This window comes from Acipenser ruthenus, chromosome 16 (genome assembly GCF_902713425.1).
Source record: "Acipenser ruthenus chromosome 16, fAciRut3.2 maternal haplotype, whole genome shotgun sequence".
In the NCBI taxonomy this organism is placed as follows: domain Eukaryota; kingdom Metazoa; phylum Chordata; class Actinopteri; order Acipenseriformes; family Acipenseridae; genus Acipenser; species Acipenser ruthenus.
In genome coordinates, this window is record NC_081204.1 from 30,892,948 (window position 1) to 30,919,737 (window position 26,790).

The 26,790-nt window shown below is 42.9% G+C and overlaps 1 protein-coding gene across 1 annotated transcript; it reads left to right on the top strand.

Annotated features, from left to right (window-relative positions):
• Positions 1 to 449: 449 nt before the first annotated feature.
• LOC117412033 (transcription factor Sox-3-like) lies at positions 450 to 2,346 on the top strand. The gene has a single exon (XM_034019974.3). The coding sequence runs from the start codon at positions 655 to 657 to the stop codon at positions 1,567 to 1,569; it is 915 nt and encodes a 304-aa protein (XP_033875865.1). The 5' UTR covers positions 450 to 654; the 3' UTR covers positions 1,570 to 2,346.
• The last annotated feature ends 24,444 nt before the right edge of the window (positions 2,347 to 26,790 follow it).

A 26,790-nucleotide genomic window follows, 5' to 3' on the forward strand; every position in this document is an offset into this window, starting at 1 on the left:
CCAACAACAACACTGAGCAACGCTTTCTCAAAACTGTGTAACATGACAACACGTTTTCCAGAGACTACAGCAAGCACTGTGATTATATCACCACGCTGCCTTAATGAATTATCGCTCCACACCAGCCCTGATAAAACTCTGAATCATTCACATTAGGAAAAGTTTATATTCATGCATTTATTATCACTTTTGTGTAAGCAATTGATCCCTTTCTTTCACATCGTGTGTTGACTATTTACGTGTAATTAATTTAAAAAAAAACAAAGCGGAGTTATACGAGAATTAAAGAAAAACACCTATCTGCAATAATCGTGACGAAACCTCGACCTGCTAATCATCACCCACCCATTCAGCTGCCCGGTTGAACGGCCGCCCCTGGTTGGCTGAGGTGAGCTCATTGTTAGCCTGTCAATCTAAATCACATGGAGCGCTGCCTATTAACAGCTGGGCTGACGGGCAAGTTTGCAGACTTCTGTAGCAGAGTAGCACCAGAACAACAGACAGGCTCTTATGCAGACCAGGAAACGGCAGCAAGCGCACGCTTTAGCAGAAAAAAGAACTTAGTGTTTCATCCAGTTGTTTCTTTACTACTACCTCTCATCTGGTTTACTTTTTTTTCTTTTTGAGGATAGCTGTAAACTAAAGGCCAGCTGAATGTATAGCATGATGGAAACCGAGATCAAAAGCGCGCATCCGCAGCCCAACACGGGCTCTGCGGCGGGAGGCAACAATGGTAAAAATAACAGCGCCAACGACCAGGACCGGGTGAAGAGGCCCATGAACGCCTTCATGGTGTGGTCCAGGGGCCAGCGGAGGAAAATGGCTCAGGAAAACCCCAAAATGCACAACTCTGAGATCAGCAAGCGGCTGGGGGCAGACTGGAAACTGCTGACAGACGCGGAGAAGCGACCCTTCATTGACGAGGCGAAGAGGCTTCGAGCCATGCACATGAAGGAACACCCGGATTATAAATACCGACCCCGCAGAAAGACCAAGACCCTGCTCAAGAAAGACAAGTACTCCTTACCTGGGGGGCTCATGGCGCCTGGTGCCAACACTGTCAACGGCGCCGTCTCGGTGGGGCAGAGGATGGACAGCTATGCCCACATGAACGGCTGGACCAACAGCGCGTATTCCCTGATGCAGGACCAGCTGGGTTACTCTCAGCATCCGAGCATGAACAGCCCCCAGATCCAGCAGATGCACCGGTACGAGATGGCCGGGCTGCAGTACAACCCCATGATGTCCAGCGCCCAGACCTACATGAATGCGGCTTCCACGTACAGCATGTCCCCGGCTTACACCCAGCAGACGACGAGCGGCATGGGCTTGGGCTCCCTGGCGTCGGTGTGCAAGTCGGAGCCTAGCTCGCCTCCACCGGCAATCACCTCCCATTCCCAAAGAGCGTGCCTGGGCGACTTGAGGGATATGATTAGCATGTACCTTCCTCCTGGTGGAGACGGTTCAGACCATGCCTCGCTCCAGGCCAGCAGGTTACACGGTGTGCACCAACACTACCAGAGCGCTGGGACTGGCGTGAACGGTACGCTACCACTGACCCACATTTAAAACAAGCAAGCAAAGCGAAGAGACTTGAACTCCACAGTACTTTGGATACTTGAACACTTTGTTCTCTGAAAACTGTGAATCGGAGAAATGTTAAACAAAAAAGAGTAATGCAACTATATATTTTTTTCTCAATTGAAACTGTCAGTTTTAAGAGTTTTTTTTCTGTTTTAATTAAATATGTGGACTCCGAGCCCGGCAGAGGTTTTTTGAAATTTGTATTGCAAAGAGGCTTTTTATCATGAGCTCCAAAGCAATCGAGTTCTGTAGAAGAATTGGGCTTTTAAAAAGATGGCAAGGCACCTCCCCCGCACAAAAAAAAACTGTTGCTTCAGAGAGGCGAATTTGATTTTGATGTTTTTAAAATGCAAGAAAAAAAGACGGAAAAATATCATCTCAAGTAACTGTTTACACTTAATATGTAGATTGGCTTTGTCCAAAACTTTGTAGAATTGTTTCTCTTATTTTTAATGGAGTATTAGCTTTCTGAATTTTGCTTTTGAAACAATGTGCGGGTCGCAAGCGCAAGTTTGTATTTATAGTAAGTTGTGTGTTTTTTTTGTTTTTACATTTTATTTTTTAAAGCTTGTGAATTACTTCTGTATGTTTTTGGGTTGTTTTGAAATGTTCCTTTTCTGGTTTGTGAGGTTTTACTGATGTCAAATGTTTCAGGTTATATCACACGGACCGAGGCTTATTTAAACGAATGACGTTTTACAGAGTTTAAGACCACTCACTCTATTCCAAAACGACAAATAAATTTGTACAAAACATAAACAACGACTCAAGTTTCTCTCTCTCTCTCTCTCTCTTTTTTTTTTATATAAACAAGCTGTCTAACTGGATTTGGTATACGTGTGTATACAAAAAAAATCCAGCCGTTTACGGAACAAATATTGTTCCGTATATAACTGGAACATCAGTTGTGTTCTGTTTCACAAATCCGTATTTAAATTGCTTTTTATTGCGAAGGTCTGGCTTAATACGAGCTAACTCGAAATCAGCTTGACTCTCCTGATTTGGGGTGCAAAGGAAACCCCGAAGCTACACTGGCGGTAGTTGTTGTTGAAGTGTTTTATGCTCTGTAATAGTTTAAATGTGTGTGTGTGTGTGTGTGTGTTTTGAGGTTCAACTAAAAGACAATCACCTGTTCATTATCAACGCCTCGGTACGTATCACGGGAAACACCGCAGGTTCCGTGAGTGGTATTCAAACAGTAATTGGATTTCAGTGGGGCGAGTTGAAATAAAATACCTGCCTCGGATGAGGCACGCGTTTATGGTTTTTTTCTGGGTGACTCATTAATACGGTTAGATGTATAGAACAACTCTTTTAATTGATCTCAGTTTTACATAAAACCGATACTTTTTATTTTTTAACCAACTGGGGCAAATTAGATATTTGAATAAACAAATCAATGCCTCATCGAACCAAATTTTCTGCGGTTTTGCCAGATTCGAAAATTAGTGTCTTTGAGGGAAGGTGCTTGGATTATGGAGACTATATGGGCAGTTTTTTGTGTTTTAGAAAATATACGTTTAAAATAAGAACATATTATGTATCATTAAACAAATGACCGTGTTTAGTCGTTTAAATTATTACAAAAATTATTGGAATAACGGTAGCCTGTTTATTTTAATTAAACGGAATATCAATGTGGGCCCTGGGTAAAAGTTTTTAATTAGCACATTTTGTCCGAGTTTACCGTTTGTTTATGTATTTGTTAAGAACTGGACGCTCTTACTATTGCAACTCGCGGGGTCATTTCCGTTTCACATCTCAACGGGTTTTTTATAAGTTCAATATTATCGTTAAAGGAATGCAGCAGGACTTGTATAGGTTGAAGTGTTTAGATGAAGAATATGCAGGCGCTTAACGCGCTGGGATGCATGTGTGTGTGTATTTCGTCGTGTGTGTTCTTCAGAAGCACATACAGTCTGCAGAGTAAATAAAGCTGCTCACGTCACTTCCATTTATTTAGACTTTAATTGAAAAGACATCGCTGGCAATCAGGTTGACCTACACTACTTTCTGAAATGGCTGCTAAAAACAAATCGAATTGATCAACGTCATTGAACCAGGGTTTGCGGAGTTCCCATTTCAAAATTCAACTTCATATTATTATTATTATTATTATTATTATGTAGCTTGATCTTTCTAATTTAATATAATCTGACAGACAATTGACAGTTTTAAGTGTGTAGGCTATGCAATCCATCTAAAATATCTTTATTTATTAATTTGTCTTTTTGTATAAAGCTTTTAAATGGAATGATTTTAGGAGCACACTACTGTAAACATCGTACCATATTGAAAGAAGAAACCAATACTTTGTCATGTATAGCTGACTTGAAGCTTACATCGCATTGCACACAACCAACCCCGACGCGAAGTCTTAAAACCTCCTGATCTCTTCTTTGTAACGATTCTCGTTTATGATAGAAACACGTTTTTAAAAAAAAAAAAAAAAAAAATCTGGTGCAGCACAAATTGTGTCAACTCCATTTTGTTTGCCCCCAACTCACTAACTTGCAATCACAATCTTTTTTTTGTTTGTTTGTTTTTTTAGTTTTTATGTGTAAACCAAGATTCTGATAAGTGAGTCTTATGGCACCTGGAGTCGGATGTGATGCTGTAGGGTGACGAGTTTTTGAAGGATATCGCTTTGAGGGTTAGGACTGTACTTATGAAAAAGCTTGATTGTTGTTCAATAGGCCCCCGTCGCATGCATGTTTGAACAGATCCTGGATCTGATAAACCAGCCTGGGAGCGGGGCAAAGTGTGCGGCGGGGCGGGCTCTGCTTCAATCGGCTTCTCATCTCAGAATGCAGGAGCAGATGAATCAAAGAACGCGCGCACACACGAGATCTCATCTCTCATCACATCTCTCACGCACTAAAAAATAGGAAATGATATCAACGGCAAGGTTCCTCTTTAACCTGTTAAAACCCCAGCCCCTCACAGACAATTTCCGCCTGGGGGGCTGTGCCCTTAAATAAATCACAATATCTTCCAAAGTATAGACAGCACAGGCATGGTTCAGGGCTTGAATTCAAGGTAACCCCTTGGGCATCAAGACTAAAACCTCAGGTGTGATAAAAGTCTTACTCAGTACCACACTGGAAGGAGATATCCAGAAAAAACACATAAAAAAACAACAAACGCTTTTCATTTTTTTATGTTCTATAGTCATTTTTTCAACTTGTAGCATATGAAAAGAGCCAGATTTTTTTCCAGTGCTTCACCAACATGTCTAATATACTGGGTAAAAATTTGGAACTGTTTGAACAAAGGGATCAAATTCTACAGGAGTTTTTACAAAGCTAAGCCCAAGGGTCCCCAAACCTCTCCAAAAATAAACATTGTGTAAATCTTTATGTCAATTGATATACTAAGTTCTAAAAGGGATGTTATCTTCTGGCACCTCACAGGCTAGCCATTGCCACAAGCATTTGCCTTTGAAAGGTTTTTTTTTTTTTTTTTTTTTTTTTTTTTCCCTTATCTCATTCAAGAGGTGGGTGTGTTTGTTTGCACATCAATTACTCTGTGATGTATTGGGTTACAAACACAGTAAAGGCATGAATGGAACGCTTGTGACCTCCCCTACCACGTGATCAGGGAGATTTCATCGTCATGAAGGTTGTAAGACCACAGCAGCAAAATGCAAGCTAGTCGATTGCTTTTGTTTTGAATGCATGGGGGTACTAGACACATTGTGAATGGGATATCTCAGCGGTGAAATGACGGATTCGAAAAATTCCTTCGCTGTTTGACGGTAGGAAAACAACGATTTTGATATCGAGTCAGCTTTTTTCTCTTTTGCTTTTGTAATAATATTAAAAATGAGTTATGAAATATAATATTTACGTGCAGTTCCGTGTTCCGCCGGCGGGACAAGAGGGGCGTAAAAGGTTAAACTGGGAGGAGGGAGTGGGGGTTAAAGCAAGCTTTGTTCGATCAATTCATTTCAAAGTCTTCAATTTCACGGGCAGGGTTAGGTTTCCAAATGTGCTCCCGGGAGACTGTATTGAGAATGCCTCGCCTGCAAAGCCATCGAGGCTGCACGGTAAACAAGTGCATGTATTGTGCAGGGCAGCACTTACTGAGCTCGACTGTACAGATATAGCCAGAAGTGTTGCATCGCCCTGTAGAATTAACTCACATTGCTTCATAAAGTCGAATGAAACCTGTTGAATAATGTTACGTTAACATTGAATTGCATACCTCTTTGTAGTTTTCCATATACTTAACGAGAAAACGACAGATATAGAAACGTGACATTTCGAAATCGAACATGATGTACTGCTAGTATGGTTTTTTTGATTACATGATGCTAAATAAAATATCTAAATGATCTTCATAGTTTAAAAATAAAAGATGCCTCAATCCTAAAATTCTAGGTGATGCAAAACAAAAACGAGTTACCCGAGACTTCACCCGGCTGGAGAGCAGCAGAGCGCACACTGTGCTTCACGTTAGGCGCCTCACACCTACCTTTACTCACTGATGACTTCTGTAACTTACAACGCACGTAACCCAGCTACAGCCTTTCCAAATGAATATCACAAACGCGCTCCCACCCACCCCAAGCCTCAGATTTTAAAAAGATATGGTTATATGAGAGATTGTGCTTGCACAGTAATATTATTCAAATTATTTCACGTAATACTTTGACAAATCATCCGTCCGTGTATGAAAGCAGTTTGAGAACAGCTAATCCCTGTTCTGCAGGCGCAGCTTCGTAGTATGTGTAATATATATATATATATATGTTAGCCATACTGTTCATCCGTTTAAAAAACACACAGCTCTTTAATTAGCTGTACATGTTTGGAAGGGGGGCTGTTGGTTTGCAGCTGTTTACTCGTTTTCTCCATTCTTCACATGGCAGTAAAGCTGGTTGGGTTTGTACAGCAATATCGTGACACTTGTCTGAGGGAGATCGGGGCTAGGCCATGTTTGCAGACTGGCAAAGTCACAATTGACAATCAACAGGTAGGTTACAGCTACTCGCTTCAACAAGGAAAATATTCAAACGTAAAAAGGGTAAGGTGACATGTAGATATTATCTTATGTATATGTACACTCTCAAATTCCAGTTGCACCAGCGTTACAGTAGAAGTGTGCCACAGCGGCCGAGCTCCAATGAGTTATCTGCAACAATTCGAATCTGAATTTACTAACAATGCGTTCCAGTGACATCATGAGGGGCCCCGGTCGCATCTGCAAACCTGCCCTGCCTGCATCACACTAGCGCCCAACTGTTTAGCCCATCAGCTGAAAACAACAGCACACGTTGTGATATTTACAACAACAAAACAACTTTTCACAATAGCCTTAAGGAGGACCGCGCCATGATAATTGTTTTAAGATTTCTGTATCATAAAGGTAGACAATTTATTGAAAACTTTTTTGTTGTTGAATAAATGATAATAAATACGTAGAACAATGTATAAAATAGACTACTATGTGATAAGGCTCTGTTCACTACAACATTTCTTGTAATAGGGCTAATTTAATAATAATAATAATAATAATAATAATAATAATAATAATAATAATAATAATAATAATAAATGTAAAAACTGTTGCAGACCCAGCTACTCCTCATGTGTTCTTGGTAGGCTTAATGTTTAGTTCAGGGTAGAAGGTTATAGATGTCATTCACAAATGACGGGGAATACATTTTTCTGCAATTACAGTTCTATAAAAAATATGTCTGCAGTGAAGGAAGCTCGCATATAAAGTGAGAAGGAATAGCATAATAAATAAACACATTACTATGACAGCTTCAACTGTGAAGTGATAAAAGATAGGCTTCTGCTGTTTCACGGCAAATCGGCCGCAGCTTCACCCCCGAAAAGACACTTAAACCCAGCTGCACATTGCTCGACGGAACGGCACATTAAACGTGTCAGTCAAGAAGCAGCCGGCAGATGAAGATTGGAATACCTGGGCATTTGAAATCTGATAGGGATGTTTTAAACAGCCAAGTGCCGCGTTTCCAAATAAAACGGCTCCTATACATTAATATGCAGGAACACCCGGGGGAGTGCGTAAGTGTTTGCATTGAAATATTGAGTTGCTATGTATTTATGTGTGTCAGTCGGTTTATTTCAACCACTGGCAATATTTAGTCAACGCCTCGGAAACATACCCCTTGTGGGACTGAGTCTGTCACAGAGCAACTGGTAGGCCGTCGGAGCATAGCGGCAGTTGGATGCTGTTGAAATGCTCACTTAACTAGCTGAAGACATCATTGTCTGTCCTGTAACTGCTTTAACTTTGTATGCTTATTTACAACGGCTGCAACCTGACCACAAAACAGAGTGTATGGGAATAAAGACCAGAGAAGCATACACACGGGAATGCATGGTAAAAGAGGCAAGCCGCTGGAAAACATTCGCCGCCTGGAAATGAAATAAGGAGATCCTAACGATTACAGTAGACCCGCATACCCGTAAGGACTGTGCTCGTTCATTTTACTACAGTACTAATGCTTGTGCGCCATTGCTGTTGCTGGAGGTCTACCTCCTAATAAAACGGCGTGGTTCAGAAGGTGTAATGCTTGTTTACTGACTGGTTGGTTGGACATTTGCAAGTGGACAATGACATTCTTTTTTTGTTGAAACATTCCACGAGTAATTTAAGAAACTGAATGTTAAACATTTTCTTATTTGACTATAAAATATACGAAGCGGTTAGCAGTTAACCAGATGTATTGTCACTCAAATCCTCTATGGTTACTTGTATAAAAGATCTTGGAAATCCAGATACAGACCAACCAACCAGTAAAACATCACACTAAAGGGATTTGTTTCTTTGTGTAGCTCAGTGAGGGATGCACTATGCATAGTACTATAGCAGCTCAATGAGGGATGCACTATGCAGAGTACTATAGCAGCTCAATGAGGGATGTACTATGCAGAGTACTATAGCAGCTCAGTGAGGGATGCACTATGCACAGTATTGTAGCAGCTCAGTGAGGGATGCACTATGCACAGTACTGTAGCAGCTCAGTGAGGGATGCACTATGCACAGTACTGTAGCAGCTCAGTGAGGGATGCACTATGCACAGTATTGTAGCAGCTCAGTGAGGGATGCACTATGCAGAGTACTGTAGCAGCTCAGTTAGGGATGCACTATGCACAGTACTGTAGCAGCTCAGTGAGGGATGCACTATGCACAGTACTGTAGCAGCTCAGTGAGGGATGCACTATGCACAGTACTGTAGCAGGTAGCAGCTCAGTGAGGGAGCTAGTAGCTAGCTTAATTCTTGATATTGTTATGAAAGAAACATAATTAAAACTCGCCAGTAATTTGTTACTGAAATGGGAATCTTACACACAGTATTTCCATTCATTTTTGCATTTGCTGTCTGGAATGTTTTAAAATCAGCTTGCAGAAAGGCTAGAGGAGCGAATCTGGTAAAATGTCTCTTCCTTCTCGTAAGTAATAAAAGCCACTGAAACGAAATACCTTGCAGTAACAGACAATCTCCTTCCCTCTCCTCATACCTTCCCAGCAGGGGGCTGGGACTCACAGCAGGCTGGTAGCTGCAGGGCCACCAAGAGGGAAAGGACAGTAGCCTTGCCTGCCTGCTCCCCTTCCCACACTCACAGTAAGTGTGTAACTCACGGGAGCTCAGCGTTAGGATTAGCGATGCACACCTTTATTGGAAAGATTAGCTCAGCTCCATCGGTTCAATACGGGGGTCCTCAATGACAATACAACATCCAACAGTAGAAATGTGTTTAGTAAATTACCAGGTATTGGAGAGCCGTAAACAGAGGGTGCTTTACATTTTAAATATTCGTTTGGTGTGTGTTCATGTGTGTCAGTGGGGGTCTGTTTTAATGATCTTAATACTGCAAAGAGATTTGACCCTTATAAGCAATATCACTAAATACAGTGAAAATACAGGGGAACAATATTTGCCATAGAGCCATACATACGTTCCATGGAGGCGGTATTAAGATCTGCCAATTTTTAGATTATTCAAATGGAACAGTTGTCAGATTTTTCTTTAAAAAAAACTACAGATTGCCATTTTCCAACATACAACAGACTTATATCATTTTCTACACATCTGTAAAACTAGTGATACATTTTGTTTCTTTTATGTAGCTTTCTGCACAGATGTTAATCTGTGCTTGTCTGTGGAGTTGGGTTTACCAGGTCTTCTGTTCCTAATCGGTAGCTCTTGACCATCCTTTAATTTTGTACAAACAGGATTTTTAGTTCCTCTTGAATACAAGAAGCAGTGTTGCTGCGGAACTAAGTCTTATTTGTTTAGCTGTCGTGCGAGCGGCACTCAGACAGGGCCCTGTGAATCAGTTACGCTCCGGCAGTGAGGCAGCCTGAATGCTTTTTCTATTTCAGTAACTGGGGGCGACGGATCCACTCGCTCTGCCCCTCTGTACCCTGACAGACAGAGCTGAGCTCATCCTTTCTCTCACAGGTTGCTGTGGAACAGATTCTTCACTTGCAGCGAGTGCGGGCACATCCCAGGGAGGGCTGTCTGATCTCACTGCTTCTTACCTTACCCTGTCAACCTGCCTGAAAGCAGACGCTTTACCGTAGACCACCACAAGACTGCGGTATACAGTGAGCCACTCGATGCAACGCTTTCAATCACTGGTGCTGGAAACCCACATGGCAGGTTCAGTGTGTGATCCCTTGTAACACACATGAAGATTGTCTGATACTACACAGGTGTTCAGGCCACCCCTTCTAAAATGTGCCACTATATTTGTGCACAGTAGTTTTAAAAACTAGGGGATCTTGAGCCCTGTTCCAAGCTGTAGCAGGAAGCCAGGGGCAGCCCTCTAACCAGGCTTTATTGTTATGTTGTTATTATTGCTGTTAGGTAATTGAATGACCTTTAAGAATAATGACAGTGCTGTGCTAATGCCGTGATGACTTGATGTTTTGTGGAAATCCCTTGCCTAATTGTCCCAGCTGTTTAAGCCCGGAGTGACAAGGTGACCTGCCCTGCAGTTCTCAGTGTCAGCGCAGTAAGTACAGGGTCCAGTCAGCGCTCGCTAATCTCGGTCTGAGTGAGTCGGAGCAGTTCAGGGCCTGGGTGGCTCAAGGGAGGGGGGGAGGCTAATCTCCTGAGCTGGGACCAACTCAAACCTGTGGCTTTCGTGGGAAAATTTCAAACTAAACCCACAGTGTCATGCAGAGTCACTTAGTGCTGTTAAAGAGCTCTGTGTTGGAATCATTTTATAATCCTAAACATGTTTGTTGTTTTTCATTATGTTTCATGGGAGTTGCCTTGTTGTTTTTATCCTTGGATGCATTTTGCTCTAAGCTCTAGAGCTGGTTTGATTCCGGTGGTCTCAGTGTCTCCTGTTCACTGCTGGGTATTCCTGCCATGTTTGCAGTTACTGCACCTTGTACTGCTTTGTGTTTAATTGCATGCAAAACCACAAGTAATGTACAATATGCATAGCGGAATAATAGGGGAATACAGAACGCAAACAAAAGAGGAATACTGGACATGTTACCAGGCGTCCTACCAAATGCCCTTGTGATTGTGTAACAATATGGACCTTACCAGATCAACTTAACCCCTTTTATCCTGGAGACCCCTACAGCTGAAGCTGGTTTCATGTCATACAAAAATCATACAGAAAATATCCTGCGTTGCCTATCCAGCCTCTAAGAAAAGACAATCCAAATATAGTACCTGGGACAGTTGTAGCCCCTGCTGCCTCAGCATTCATGCAAAGCTTTAATATTGCTCCTGCAATGTAGACAGGGGGCTTTAAACAGTGTACAGGTAAAGCTGTAATAAATGTACCCCCAGTAGTCTCTTGATTTCCATTCCAACCGCTGTGTCTCCAATGAGTCTGCAGTCCTTTGTTTCCTAACCTGGAAATCTGAGCAAAGTTTAAACTTGCTAAAACAAAATGTACTTGAAGAAAACAAATCAAGACCCTTGAAGTTGAAGTTCTAGATTTCTCGAAAGCCGCTGCTGGCAGCTGGTTTAAGTCAGGTAGAGGAGGTGTTTAGCAGGATTTCAAAACGTTTAATACTGTGTACTGCAAACAAGTCCTGGGGTCATTGCAACACTGCCTGAGCTCCTCGGCTCATTCAGCGCAGGGCAGGCTGTGTTAGTTAGGATGTCAATCTCTCCCAGGTAAAGCATCGATTCAGCAGAGAAGCGAGAGGAGGTGCAGGTGCAGGATATAGGAGTTCAAGCTGTGTAGCTTTGCTCTGAAAACAGGTTCTGGTACAACAAATACCTATATGCTGAGTTTCAACTGTAAATACCTTCAATTAAATGCTCTTAATAGCTGTTAACTAATACAACGAATGGAGCAATATATAATTGTATTCCTGGGTGGGGATCAGAGTAGCAGAAATAACCTGATCTTTGCTCCAGTGCAAAATATAATTGATGTGAAGTTCCTGTATCTTAATCCAAGCGTATTCACCCATCAGTTCAAACACTCTGAGATCCTGAGGCACTGGGGAAGGCATCAGCTGAAATGTTTGTCTGCTTTAGTTTCTTAGAGTTCTACCTCAGCATTTTTGTCAATAAAAATTAGGGCAGTCTTGAGAGAAAGCTGACAATGAGCCCCTTTTGATTTTTCCAGCGTGACGGGACAATGAAGCCAGCGGGTCAAGGGGGTGCATTGAACAGAAGGGGGCAGCCGACAACTAGGGCAAAAGTATTGATTAGTGGTCAGTGCGGATCACGTTAAGGACCCCGAACTCCGAGCAGCGCTGACAGATGCACAGCAGATTGATGGCGACCCAATTTCCTTCTGCTAGCGTTTGTGTTCCTCCTTTTTAAAAATGTACCCTGGCAAACGTGATTTTCCCATGCTTTTTATACCACTTTGCTGTTACTATGCGTTATACCTCCATTTAAAAAGGGCAGCTCTGGAACAAGCTTCCCTGTTAGCAAGAGTCAGACATAAATCTTCCAAACAGGACTCTCTGCTCCACCCAACCCTAACCCTCCACTCCCTCCCGATCACATTCTCTGCCAAAATCATCCCGGCTCCAGCCCTGCGGTTGCCACTTAGCGTTGGTTGTTTTTGGTTTCCCTAGACAACCACAGCCCTCAAGACTACTGTACAGGATACAGTACATCTGCCTCAGCAATCAAGCCATGTCTCGTATAGGAAAGTCTATTGGGTGCCCAATATCTGCTCCTTATACTAACCCCTCGGGTTTGGTTTCCTCTTGTTGTGCTTGCCCTGCACTAGCAGGCCTCCCCAGTGAGCAGTGGCTCTGTGAGTTACATTATCAAGGGGTAAGAGTTACGCACTCTGTCGCTTATTGATTAGGTGCCAGTGTCAGTTTGTCGCGTTTTCATAATTCGTCCCCGGGGGCCACACTGCTAGCCAGATGAGGCGCCGGGACGGCCTGCCGTCAGACATGCCGCTGTCAGCTGACACGCTGATGGGCAGTGGGGTCAGATCGGGGGGGGCTTCATTTCTCTTAATACTGGTTATGGATTTCCAGGGTTACCGTGAGCTTTTTGCTTCAGAACATTTTGTTGCACTGAATAAATAAATGATCAAGTAATTTGACAAATCAATGAGGTGAGAAACCAATCCGGGTGCACCTGGGAATTTCTAGCTGTGATGCATTAAAACGATTGTGTTGCTTTTTAAAAAAAGCATTACTCTTTCCATCTCATGCAGCTGCATTGTTAGCTTTACTGCACTCGCCGTATTATACTGTGATCAACTCCAGTACATTATCTTTGCAAGGACTTGTGTGAAGAAGAAGCTTGAACTGAGCCTTCAAAAGCACATTCAAGTAGTGCTTCGACAGCAGAGTTGAATTAACAGAACGCCTTGTTGCATGCAGTACAACTGCCCTGTTAACTGATGCCCCTTAGGATATGGTCTACAGAAAGAACATGCAACTCAGGGTCTGCAATAATACTCTTCCTCGTCCCCACAGTGAATACGACCTACTAGAGATTGCCAAATGTCTAGGATCCTAACGGATAACAAATACCCCAAAAGACTACACTTCCTTTCTGTCTAGCTGGCTTGTGTCCATAGATCCAGTACCATACAAGCCCATCTCTCTGGTCCTACAAGAAAGTTTCAGGGCATTATTCTGGCTACTATAATGCACCCATCGTGGAACTGGGAAGCCAGTAGTAAACAAGCAATTGAAGAAGAACTGTTTAACACAAAAGGGGATTAGCATACGGAATGGGTCGCAAGGCAGGGCTGTTAAAGCAACGAGTACAAACAGTTTGAAGAGGGATCTGAGCAGGAGAAAGGAGGATCGGAGAGATACGGGATGGAAGCAGGTACAGAGGAGGCTTGGAAATCAATCCACCAAGAGGGGCTGCAGCAGGAGTTCAGAGAGCTAATGAGCTCCCCCTGGTCCTGCGAGTATGTTCTTCTATTCTGAAAAGGGCTTTAGGATTAAGGTTAGGGTTAGGGTACATGTTCACAGCTTCAGGTATCTTCTTCAATAGGTTGGGGGAAATGATTGGGCACAGGTACTGTGAATCAAAAGTAATTTACTCAAGAGTCATTTATTAAAACAACATACCTGAGCAAAACAGATTGGGCTATTTAACAGATTTCAGTATAAGGTTGAATATCATAAAATATAGTGAATGTATTGTTGCATGTAGTCTTGAAATTCATTCCCTACGTAGATGTTCAAGTTAAGTGTTTGTAAGGTCATTTCCCCACATGTGTGGTAACAAATGGTGAAACAGACATACAGACAGATACATGAAATGAGCATTCAACACGGAATACATGTGTAACAAATAAAAACATGTGCAATTGAACAATATCTTTCTTTTTATAATATTGAAAACAATACTTATGATGTCATTTTGTCCCTTCTTTTTCATTCGAATATCCCGCCGCCTGCAGAGACTCGTTGAGATGTATGGTTTTAGTTTGTGCAGAACCAGCAAGACGGATCCACATGTCAAACCATTACGTTATTATGACACTCGCTACAATGTACCAACAGCAATTACATCATCTTAACAAGACCTTGTAGGAACAAGAAGCTGCATTGGAGGGGCCCACTCATGTCAGTTCCTGGCAAAACCAACAGCATTACGTAATTAATATCTTTAATTGCCTCTCCAGATTTTCCATTGCTAAAGATGAGCTGAATCCGAAGATTAAAGAAATACTTACACTCCTTGATGAAGCTGTAAAACACTGAGATCTGAAGGTATCACTACATACAGCCCTGCTAGGATTGTTCAGAGTGGCATGAAAAAACAAACGCTACAAATGCAATACTTTACATACAGTAGATCTGACAAAAAACAAGTGTAGTACACTATGGTCGTGTGGAGTAAAGATCTGTGAACCATACGGTACTAATGCATTTTTTGAATATGTGCGTTCGGAGGCAGGTAAGTTTGACCCTCTGTGCTGAAGCTCGCACCCTCTGCCCAGTGTATGTCAGGAGCACACATGTGCATGCATGCCTGCCTGCCTGGCAGTCTTCAGTCTGAGCTGTGACACCAATCAGTAGAGATGGCTGGCTCTTTGTCATGCTAACAGGGGTCGCTGCGTTTCTTATTCGAGCGGCCCCCTCTCTCAAGTCCAAGTTAAGTTGGGCTGAGTCGCTCCCGGCCCGGGGGCTAGCTTCCACTCGGCTCCCCGCTGGGGGGGGTCATCACGGGGATCCTCTCCGCATTTCTTCTGTTTTCATGCTGAACAGGGACCCATTTAAAATTCAAATTGCCCAATCGGGCTCCCAGCTATTGTGGGTTATTTATGATGGGGGCCAGGGTTACAAGGGCACGATGGTAATTTCAAAGTGAAAGGAGGGGAAAGAAGTTTTGCTTGAGTCATTGATTTTTGTAATCATTATTATAAAAGGCAGTAGTAGCAAAACTAAAACAATATCTCATCCGGTATTGTATTGTATTAGCTGACTCTTTAATTGCTGCAGGTTACTCGACCGCTCAATCATAATATAAACCAGAATGAAAAGGAAAGTTATCAAATTAGACATCCCCAATGCCTACTGCTGTTCAGAGCTACCCCTGAGAGGACACTGTAAACAGGATCACATTTTGTGGCTGTGTATATATATATATATATATAGAGAGAGAGAGAGAGAGAGAGAGAGAGAGAGAGAGAGAGAGAATATAAAAAGTTGTGTTGTGCATTGACCCCACGGATGATGTTCCAGTGCTTTCATATTGGCAGAGCTTTGTACAGACTGGTGGTGTGCTTGCATGCCTCTCTGTACGCAGCCTGGCTGTGCTTCACATCCAGCCCCGGGCCGTTTTTGTAATGGTAGTGACATCCAGTCCATTAGTGCTCCTCTGTGCTCTGCCTGCTTTACAGCCTCTTGGAGCCTTACATACCACAGCCTTCCTTCTGATTTCAATCTTCCCTTCTCATGGGCATCACGCATTCGAAAAGCATTCATCCCAGATTACTTTAAATGCTGTGTTCAAACCAGATTCAAAATGCAAACCATTTATGATGCAGAAAGGATTGAGCAACTCTAAAAAAGAGTGCAAAAAAGAATTCAGGGCTTGTAAGCGAGTTGTTTCTTATTTATTTTAGAATTGCAATCTGTGTTGTTCCCTATGAGAAAAAAAGAATTCTAATAGTGATCTGCACTTTGAATCAAAAAGTTTTCTTCTCCTCCAAAAGGATATTTCTTGATATTATTTCTTGTAATTAAAACACCCACTTGAATGTATTTGTATTTGCTTGCGATTGTAAGTCGCCCTGGATAAGGGCGTCTGCTAATAAATAAATAATAATAATAATAATAATAATAATAAAGCCTGCTCCAAAGTGATCCTTTTAATTACGTGCACATCGCACATGACCTTTAATCTCTAGATTGACTTTTGTTTCAGTTTCATGATTGAGTTAAAAGTTATTTATGGGGTATGAAACCCCAAACAATATGGTGGTGACCCATTGAAAACGAAATACCTGGGGTCAATCAGACGGCAACAGCAGCAGTGACCCCTGCTGGTTCCGAGAGGTATAACAGGAGCCGGTGCAGGCTCCTCCGACAGTGCCCATTGTGTCTGTAGAGCGTTCCTGAGCTTTCAATCTGGAATGATCCAGATTCCCATCCCCGCCACATCCTCCCGGGATAGAAGTTTGGAGCTGCGCTGCAGTTTCAGTTTCGCCTGACTCCTCATTTGCAGAATCAGGTGCGAACTAATCTGAATATTGAAGAGCTCAGTGCTGTGGGAGGCCTAAGTCTGTAATTGCAGCAGGTGTGAAAAAAACAAACAAGTGTTAACGAGCGCAATTGTGCTTTGTCTCTGTGTGACTAATATCACAGGAGACTCCCAGCCTGCTCCCACATTAAATTCAGGAGTGCTCGTGTCCATCACAACTGGACAGGCTGTGAGTTCCCATGCACACTCATCGATAGATGCAGTGCATTCATAACAATATTGAATTGGGTTTAGATGTGGCACTCAGATGCTTTTGTGGAGCTGTGCTTAATGTATACAAATACAGGGCTGTCACATTTCACAACACTTCATATCTTTGCTGAGATCATTGATAAAGGCTTTAGACTGATACTACTGTTTAACATTTACTATAGCAATGTTTGCTTACCATAGTAAAATAAGCACAGTAATTTACCAATGTGTGTCTGTGCTTTACCCTGCTTTCAGACATCAGTAAACTTTTATAGGGGGTCCAATTCAATTCACTTTTAACTATATATAAGCTATATTAACTATATATAGAAGTGCAAATGTAGAGCATGTTTTTATTGTTTCCATGCCATCAACCATAAACCAAAATAAAAGAGATACACATGCACCCTGCTTACAGCATGAATTTCCCCCCCTTTTTTTACCAGCTAAGAGTTAATAAAACTGATCCTTTCTCACAATAGTGCTGTCATTCGTTTGCTCCAATAAGATGGTAGTATGTTTAAAGAGTATTTGTTGTTGTTGTTCTTCTTCTTCCTGGGGATAAATCCGAACGCTGCGGTGTTTTCAGTTCACGGACCCTGTGAATGCGCTCCTGACAGCAGTGTTAATGGACTCTCCTGGAGATCCTAAATAAACCCTGGAATCAGTGCAGGTAGAGTGGATCACCCGGGGCCACGAGCATTACTGCTCCTCTAGTACATTAGGAGAAAGGCACTGCCGCATGGGTGACTGCCCCTCAACAGCCCGGTCTGCAGGTTACCATCGAGCTGCTTATTTTCCCACAAACCTGGGGGAGGGGGTCACTGGAGCCTTTTAGGGGGACACACTCCCCCTTCGTTCTGCCTGTGCTGCTGTGACAGTTTATTATGAGAATCCTTTCTATTGAGCGCTGCGACAACCTCTGGTGTTGGTTTTATTACATAAAACAGAAGGAATGCCACCTAGATTGCTTTCTGGGAAATGGAAGGGAGGCTGTGCTGCAATAGATATGAGAACTGGTAGGCTAACATTGCTCCTGCATGTAGCTTCTCAAATCCAGTGCATGTCTGTTAAAAAGAAATGCATGATCTGGTGCAGCTGCCTTTTTCATCTGAAGGCATTTTGTTGCTTATGTTTTTCCCATAGGTTTGCAGTTCATTTGCATTGCCCAGCCTGGTTTGACTTGGCGTGCATTCTTTACCATGCTGCATGGGTTACCTTGCTGGCACATGCTGTGTTTTCACTACACTTTACTGCAGCTTTCTGTGCAAATACAGTACCCCAGTATACAGTATCCCAGGAAACTTCTACAAGAGGCTAGCTGTCTTCAACAGATGTCATAGGATCACACAGCAACTCTGTCCTGAAATAAGTTTTTTTTTACTTTAAATAAGTAATGCAGTACTTAAAAAAGCACACATGAAAGAGATCACTGCCATACCTAAATTGCATGAAATAGCCCTAATTTTGTAATTTAGCAGCCCACAATCCGCAGCTCACTCGTTCAGTTAGCGGTCCAAATTCAGCGTCTCAGTGCAGAGCAGGGGAACCCGCTGTGAAAATAGTTTTGTAATCAGACGACAGCAATTCTGTACCATGATCCGAACCCCTCCCTCGCTGTACGAGCATCCTGATGAAGCAGTGCATGGGAGGGGGGTGGGGGGGCACATGCCTCTTGTTCCCACATTTGATTATTCAGGTTGGTTGAACTAAATTCTAAACCCATAAAAGTCTAATCCCCTCTAGGGGTATTTGCATACATTTCAGAGTTCCTTTCAGAGAGAGAGAGAGAGAGAGAGAGAGAGTGCACCCAGCCTAATGCAGAACCAGAAACTGCTTTAAGATGTCACTATAGTGTGAAATATTGGCCCCCACCCCACTCCAGCACATATCCAAACCAGCCTGGTCTGTCAGAAACTTAAAGTAAGATGTGCAAACTAACAAAGGCAACCCTGCATGCTGCTACTGTAAACACATGTTGTATTAACTGACAGATTACATCATCTTCAATGCAAAGTTGCAAAGACGCGTTTGTTTAACTGCTTCCACCCTTGTGAAAGTTTACCCTCGTATTTGTGCAGTTTTCCCCTCATGCATTTCCCATGGCTATACTATGCGTTTCCCAGAGTTCACCCTGGTTTACCATATCTAATGATGTACTTGATCAGGCCTTGTTATTCTTTACAATGCTTACCTATGCTTTACCATGCTATTACGCTTTGCTCTGCTTTTACTATGATATACTGTTATGAGGGGCACCCATGGCTGAGTTGCTTCTTGGTACTTTCATTGAGTTTCTCCTTGTGGAAATAAAACAAGAGCAAACTTTGAACCGGTGCAACCTGAACAGTTCAGTCAAACTCAAACTTTAAAATCACAAACTTTAAAATCAGTGAGAAATGTGTCAAACTTTGGAGTGGTTCAAACAGAATGATGAGAGTTACTGATTGTCCTGCAAGGCTTAGCCCTCCCTCCCTCCCCCCCCCTCTCCCCTCTCCCCCCGTTCTATCCTGGAGTTATGGAAGAGGAGAGTATTTCGCTTGTATTAATGCGGCTTCAAACAGTGTCACACAAAAGATCTCTGATTATTTAAATCTCCCCCAAAGCGCACAGGAAGATTAAAAAAAAAAAAAAAAATCCTCTCACTGTGCGTGCCTAAATGTGTGTGTTTGGAAGGGGGGGCTGAAAGAGTTCAGTGACTAAAGAGTTAAACCTGGCTTATCAGACAAACAAGCCTTTAATAATATGAGTAAGATCCCCATGTGTAGTGTGTGCATTAGCGGCGCACTGCAGAAAGCATTGTGAATGACAGTATTAGTGCTGAGCAGGCTCAGGAAGCACATATCCACACACCTGACTGTAACATGCTATCTTAGTGAAACTCACACAGTAAAATATCCACGAAAAGTTACTGCAATATCCAAAGTGCACAGTAAAGTCAAGAACATTATATATGGGAATACGGTAAATAAAATTAATATCGGAACTTAAAAGTAGATTTTTAATTTTATATATGTAAGTAACAAATAAACAGTTTAGATGGCATTCCAGAACACTAACACTAATAACACTAATAACACTAATACTATACACAGTATAGGCCAGGATTGGGGGCAACACTTCATGGGCAGCAGTGTGGAGTAGTGGTTAGGGCTCTGGACTCTTGACCGGAGGGTTGTGGGTTCAATCCCCAGTGGGGGACACTGCTGTTGTACCCTTGAGCAAGGTACTTTACCTAGATTGCTCCAGTAAAAACCCAACTGTATAAATGGGTAATTGTATGTAAAATAATGTGATATCTGTATAGTGTGAAATAATGTATAATGTGATATCTTGTAATAATTGTAAGTCGTCCTGGATAAGGGCGCCTGCTAAGAAATAAATAAATAAATAAAATAAAAATGCAAAATGCTTCATCTTGAGTGAATAAACGTTGAACTCAAATGGAATTGTCTGTATTGTGCTGTGTAGGACCTGGAGGGGAGTGCTTGCCTTGATGTACAGTTTCCATCTCATTTTAAAAGAAGTCCTGTCAACACTGAGGAAGCAAGCAAAGCACGCAGGCAGGGTGAGGCACAGAAGAATTAAAAAAAACACCTTGAACAAGCTGAGAGCATGCCGGAACATCAACCAATCATATGCGCTGTCAAAGCAGAACACACTGACTGTGGTAGAACATGACACACATCTTCCCCAAACAGACCCCACACTATCACTTGCTGTAAAGCAAAACGAATGAATGAATACAAAGAGGGAAGCTTGGGATCCGTCCAGGAGTCTGCTACTGGGCCGTCATAACAGTACCTTTTATATGAAGGAACAGCCAAAAAAACAAAGCTTGCACAGGACTAATGTTAGTTTAAACTGTCTAGGCCTTAAAGAAGGTGGATTTATTAAAGCTCAGTGTTTGTTCGGACAGTTGTTTTAGTCTGCAGCCACTAGAAATGACTCCACATCCACATCACGCCTCTGATGAGAACTCTGAGACAGCAGGTAAGTATGAGCCCAGGGGAATAGATGCTTCATTGATCCCATGTGCTTAGTTTAATAGGCTATTCTGACAACCCAAAGCGCACTATTAAACAGTCCGCCAGGCTTAGTCACAGATCACAAGGTTTAAAAATCTCAGCCATAATCTGAGCCTAAAGCTGCCCTCTCCATACTAAACAAACAGGTATGTTAAAGATACGTTGCGGTGTACTTTATACGAGAGCAGCACTACACTGGGGTCGTTTTAGGAGGGTTTTAGAGGGGCTGCAGCACATACAGAAACAGCAAGTACCCTCATTTATAATGTACCTTTCCATTGCCCTAAGAGTACCTTATTAAAGAGGGTGGTTGAGAGGTGAAGAAAGTTTCACATTTCGATGGATTCATTGGGGGGGGGGGGGGGGGGGTCCTCAATCAGGGTGGCTGATGTCATGAGGTGGCTTTCCTAGATCCAAGGAAGTTTGGAATATATATGAATGTATGTAATATGAGTACCATTACTACTGCTCTATACTTTCACTGCAGTTGTTTCTGGGGTGGAGTGCGCAGGTAGGGGTCACTCACGTGCCCCCCCCCATCCCGTCACTGTCACTCTCTCTCGCTCGCTCTCATGCAGATTGCAATGTCAGGCCATTGCACACTGAGCGTTCATTGTGTGTGCTAAATAAAGTGGAAAGGCCGGTGACAAAAGGGGGTGGTGCTGGCTCAGCTCACACAAAGACAGTAGCGTTGGGGGGGGGGTCCACTGGGAGGGGGGGCTAAATTGATCCCCTCCAACCCCCCAGTGTAGGCCATAGAGATCACAGCTCCTGACTGACAGTCCGGGCGGGGGGGGGGACTGTCAGTAATCAGGAAGTGCTAAACAAGAAGGATATATAAAAAAAAAAAAAACAAACAAACAAACAAAATATATCGCAGAGAAGTGTGGTAACTGAAGCACATGGTAGAGCATGCATAGTAGTATGTGAAAGGCAAGGCAAAGTGCCAAGTTACTATACCCTGGTGTACTTTTATAAGGGTCTGACAGACTTGCGGGGAGGATGGCTCACATTGCCAGCAACTTTCTTCCCAAGTGACAAGGCTACGAAGCAGGTCAGTGATCCTTCCAGTGCCAACCCTCCAATCTGACTTGAATGTTTGGCATCAATGAAAGGTTATCATTTCCGGATAGGATTAGGTTTAGGTGCAGATGCTCCCTGAAAAGGAGGTAGCTGTTGAAACCGTTGCCTCTGGATAAAGTGAACATGTGTGGCTACATAGGCCTTAACCACACAGAAAACAACACATGGAAAAAAAAAAAACAAAGAGAAATGATCTTGTAATTCAGGAGTAAACCCATACTGTTGTTTTCGGAAGCGTTTCATGATTGAAACAGTGTTCGAAGTTTCATTATATGAGTCATGCTTACACTTCTGCAGCGCTAGCAGATAGCAACCAAACTGAGCAAAAAGAGGAGCATGAAGCGATTATGTTTTCTCTTGTAAATGCCTTAGTTACACATGCTTATAAACACTGTAATAACAGTCGAATTGTGTTTAAAATAATATCCTTATATCGTTGAAGCAATCATGTGGCAAATCAAAGATCAGTGCGGTTACTGTATGATCCATGGTTACGCTACAGAAAGCAGTGTATTCATACAGTTGCATTGAAATGATACGCATAAGAAAATGACAAAACTTTTATAACTTAAACTAAGAGAAGAAGACAACAGCAAGTTTCTTAATCAGAGAACTTAAATAAGCAAATTCTGTTTGCAACATGTGGTGCAAGCTTTTCCCCTGAAGCTTCATTGCACAGCACACTGCATGTGAGCTTGCCACTCCCTGTTCCACTGTGCCCCTGCCTGTCCCAGCAGCCCCGGCACTCGGAGGTAAAGCCGGCAGATTAAGGCTCACAGGGGTGGCTTGGTGGTGACATCATGGGCTGGCTATCAGAAGCTAGCTGCCAGATGCGTATGGTGTGGAGGCTATTGTCCTTGTGAGCACCCTCAACTTCGCTGCTCTAATCCAGCACCTGGTAATGAACGGAGCACGCAAAGCCTCTAACAACAAACTGAGAAAGGTTTAATATCACACAGGGGGCTGCTGCACCTCACTGCCCTGGGCACTGAAACTGATAACCCAGGAAACTCTTTCCCTCCCTGATGTAGAGACACGCAACTCTACCTGTGCCCGAAGCTCAAATGATGTGCCTACTTTTAAAATCCCTGAATTGAGATCTAACACGGGCCAGCGTGCGTTTGTATGTCAGGCATCTCATCTTTGGAACTCATTGCCATTCGAACATAAAAACAGCCTCCTCACAATACCTTTTTAAAATCACTCAGAAATATTTATTTTCAATCTGACCAGGATTGCAAATCCTGTAAATACTGACTATGTCCAGGATCATGTAAATTAGAATTATTCCGTTTTTTTTTCTTTTGCATTACTGTATTTGTGATGGGTTTAAACGTTTTGTCCTGTTTGAATGATTAGTCTACATTTGCCATGGCTTGTATAATGTCTTGCCAGGACCCCCTTGGAAGGGAGATGCATATCTCAAAGGTTCTAGTGGTTAGTAATAGCAGCTTTAAGCTTCTCCAGAAAGCCTCATATCTGGAGCAAACTTTAAAGAAAATATATATATACTACATGAGCGTTCCAGCGGTGCGGTGGTTATTCCGTGAATGAGGTCTTCTGAATTACTGAGAGAATTGAATTCAGAGAGAATTACTTTCCTTAGATCTGTTTAGCAATACATCATCATTTAGAACAGCGTGCTTCACCCTGCATGGGATCTATATGAATACATGTCTCCACAAACTCTTACCACCTGTATAAAATAATGTTTCATTTACTTGCTCTCTTCATACAGTTCTAATTATATTCCACCAGATAATAAAAAGGTTAATTGAGCTGAATCATCAGTGTGTTTGTCTTTAGGAACTTTCAAGTGGTGTTTATTAACAGCATTAAGCATTACGCTGCTGCTGTACGCTAGCCACAATGCCACAGCTCTGCGTTCTTAGTAAAGCAAATATATAAACACTTTTACAATGACTCATTTTAAGTGGATAAAGATGTGATATCAAACACACAAAACTTTCTCTTCTGCTGAACTTTGCTGAAGTCCCGATTTCTTTAGTTGTTTTGTTTTGAGTGTCTCTGTACAGTTCTCGATGAGCCTCCATCAGGTTCAAACGCCTGATTTGTTGATTTTCTTTTCTTTTCCCTAATACCCTGAGATCATACTTCCACGGCTTTGCTAAAAAAAGCTTTCCTGTAAAAACAAAAAGCACTTATCTGTGAAGGTTTTAGGAAGGGTTTTCTTTTGAGGAATTCAGACAATGACAAGTGAAATCTCCCTGAACACACAGACACACCCCCTCTCCTCTCCCAGCAAGCAGCAAAACAACACCCAGAGAGGCACCTGGGATACTCCGGACCTCCCCGCCTCCTCGGGCTTTAAACAAGGCATACACCTGGCTCAGAGGTAAGTCATTGGAGCTGTGTGGACTAGGGGTTAGAATTGAGTGACTTGTGAAGTCTCTGTAAGTCGCCTTGGATTAAGGCATCTGCTAAATAAACAAATAATAATGGTTAGAGATGAGGGCCTAGCAGTGTGGTCTGTTGATTATACAGTAGCTGCTGAGGGACTGGTAGAAAGTGTGGCTTAGAGGTTGGCGCAGTGGGACTTGGAGGCAGTGTGGCCTAGTTGTTATAGTTGAGGGACTGGGATGTGGTGTGGCCTTCTGGTAAATCTAAAGAAACTACTGTAGGAGGGAAGTGAATTCACTTGCAGAAAGGATGAAGTGTGAGGTGAGTGTTAAGGGGTACATAACTGTGGCCAGGCTCTGTTTACACAGGAACCCATTAGGGAGGTAATGAGGATCTACCAGTTGTCTGGTCTCTCATGTGTTCAGAGGAGGGGATAGCTAGCATCCCAACCATTGTCCTCAACACACCTGGGGCACAGCAGGTTACCTTGTATGATTATGTGTGTGTGTGTGTGTGTGTGTGTGTGTGTGTGTGTGTCTGTGTGTGTGTGTGTGCTGGCTAGAACTCATTCTGAAGATATGAGAGCTCTATAAAAGTTTACCGATCTCCAAACAAGTAAGAGATTGTGAGAAGTCTATCATTTTAATATACTGGTATGCTTTTTGCTTGCACTGTGGTCTACCATATTGCTTTTTTCTTTAATCACCTAGAACAATTATACACAATGGATACAGAACTTTCTAGATCATCAAACTTCAAAACACTCAATCAAAAATATAAAGTAAACATCGAACCAAGTCAAGTAGACAAATATATCCATCTAAAGTCCTGCCTTCTTAAACTAGGCCAAACGTTTGTCTGCTGAAAGTTTGATCTTGTGAAATGATTGGTTCTGTAGCTGGTGCAGCTTCACCTACTTTCCCTGTCAAGTAGTTTCCCAGGAGGAATTCCAGACAAGCAGTAAGATGTCTGTGTCAGATTATTTTGACTACACCACCTGGACACACGGCTGTGAGATTAAGCAGAGAGAGAGAGCCCTGGAGCACAGGTCTCATTAAGCAGAGAGAGAGCCCTGGAGCACAGGTCTCATTAATGGCACCTGCTAGTCACCCTGAGCATTCCGTGGCACAGAATTGGATAAAACAGATTCCGTCAGAGTCTCTCTTTTCTGAAGGCAATCCTGTTAACGTTGCAGGACAAAAACAAAAACAACAACTAGACCACCTCCGAGCCCCTCAGCCCTAACCACTAGACCACACTGCCTCCCAGTCCCTCAGCTCTAACCACTAGACCACACTGCCTCCCAGCTCCTCAGCTCTAACCACTAGACCACACTGCCTCCCAGCTCCTCAGCTCTAACCACTAGACCACACTGCCTCCCAACTCCTCAGCTCTAACCACTAGAGCACAGTGCCTATCCCATACATGACCTTGGCCACTCCGTTTCATTTAGTTTACCCCTCTGTGGAGAGGTGCCCTTGCTGACCTGGTGCTGAACTCCGGAGCAGTAAGCAGTGCTGGAAGGCACTCGGAGGAGGGAAGACTGCTCCTGAGGTTAAACAAAAAGAAAAAGGGAAGCTGTACTGAGACAAAAGATCTGCACTGATTTACTTCTCTTCCCCCTGGGGGCCAGCGAGCCGAGGCCAGAGGCAATCAGGAAACCGCTTTCCCCTCCACCTGCCCTGCGGAGAGGTGGCACAGAGAAGCTGCTGGCTCGTTACTTCTTCATTTGTGTAATTAAATAAGCTGTGACCAATCTGACAGGGCCCCATTTCCCAGCTTACACAAGGACCACTGTGTTAAGCTGTTCCCCATCCCTGTGTAATTACAGTGCTGAGGTTCCCTCCCCAGGTGAAAGAGGACTGCAACCTGTGTGTGTGAGTGAGAGAGAGAGAGAGAGAGAGAGAGAGAGAGAAGAAGAAGAAGAAGAAGAGAGGGGGACAGACAGAGAGGGAGAGAGAGTTTGTACTCTATTTATTTTCTGTTGTCTGTATTGTAAATGCAACAAATTACACATGAACTAACTTTTACGTACGCCCTCTCCAACTCTCAGTGCTGAATTTGAAGTAGTATCTCTGCAGCTTGGGTTACATTTCCCTGCACAATATTCTGCATTAGAAGATTAGCTGCAGTCCAGGAGAGTTCGCAGTGAGAGCAGGGATCAGTTCTGCTGAGTTTCCATTCAGTTCAGAGGATCCCGCTCTTGTATTAGATTGATCCCGGGCTCTTTCCCTTGCAAATGCTAAGCAGGGAGAGAGGCAGAGGAGCTCAGCTGGGGCTGGGGCTGCCTTTCTCTCTGATTAGCACTCAGGAACTTCCACAGTGCAGTGATTTTATAATGCATTATATTGCTCTTCAAACAGTTGCCCCCCCCCC

Excerpts from the sequence above, each read along its gene's own strand:
- LOC117412033 (XM_034019974.3), top strand. The coding sequence starts at position 655 with ATGTATAGCATGATGGAAACCGAGATCAAAAGCGCGCATCCGCAGCCC.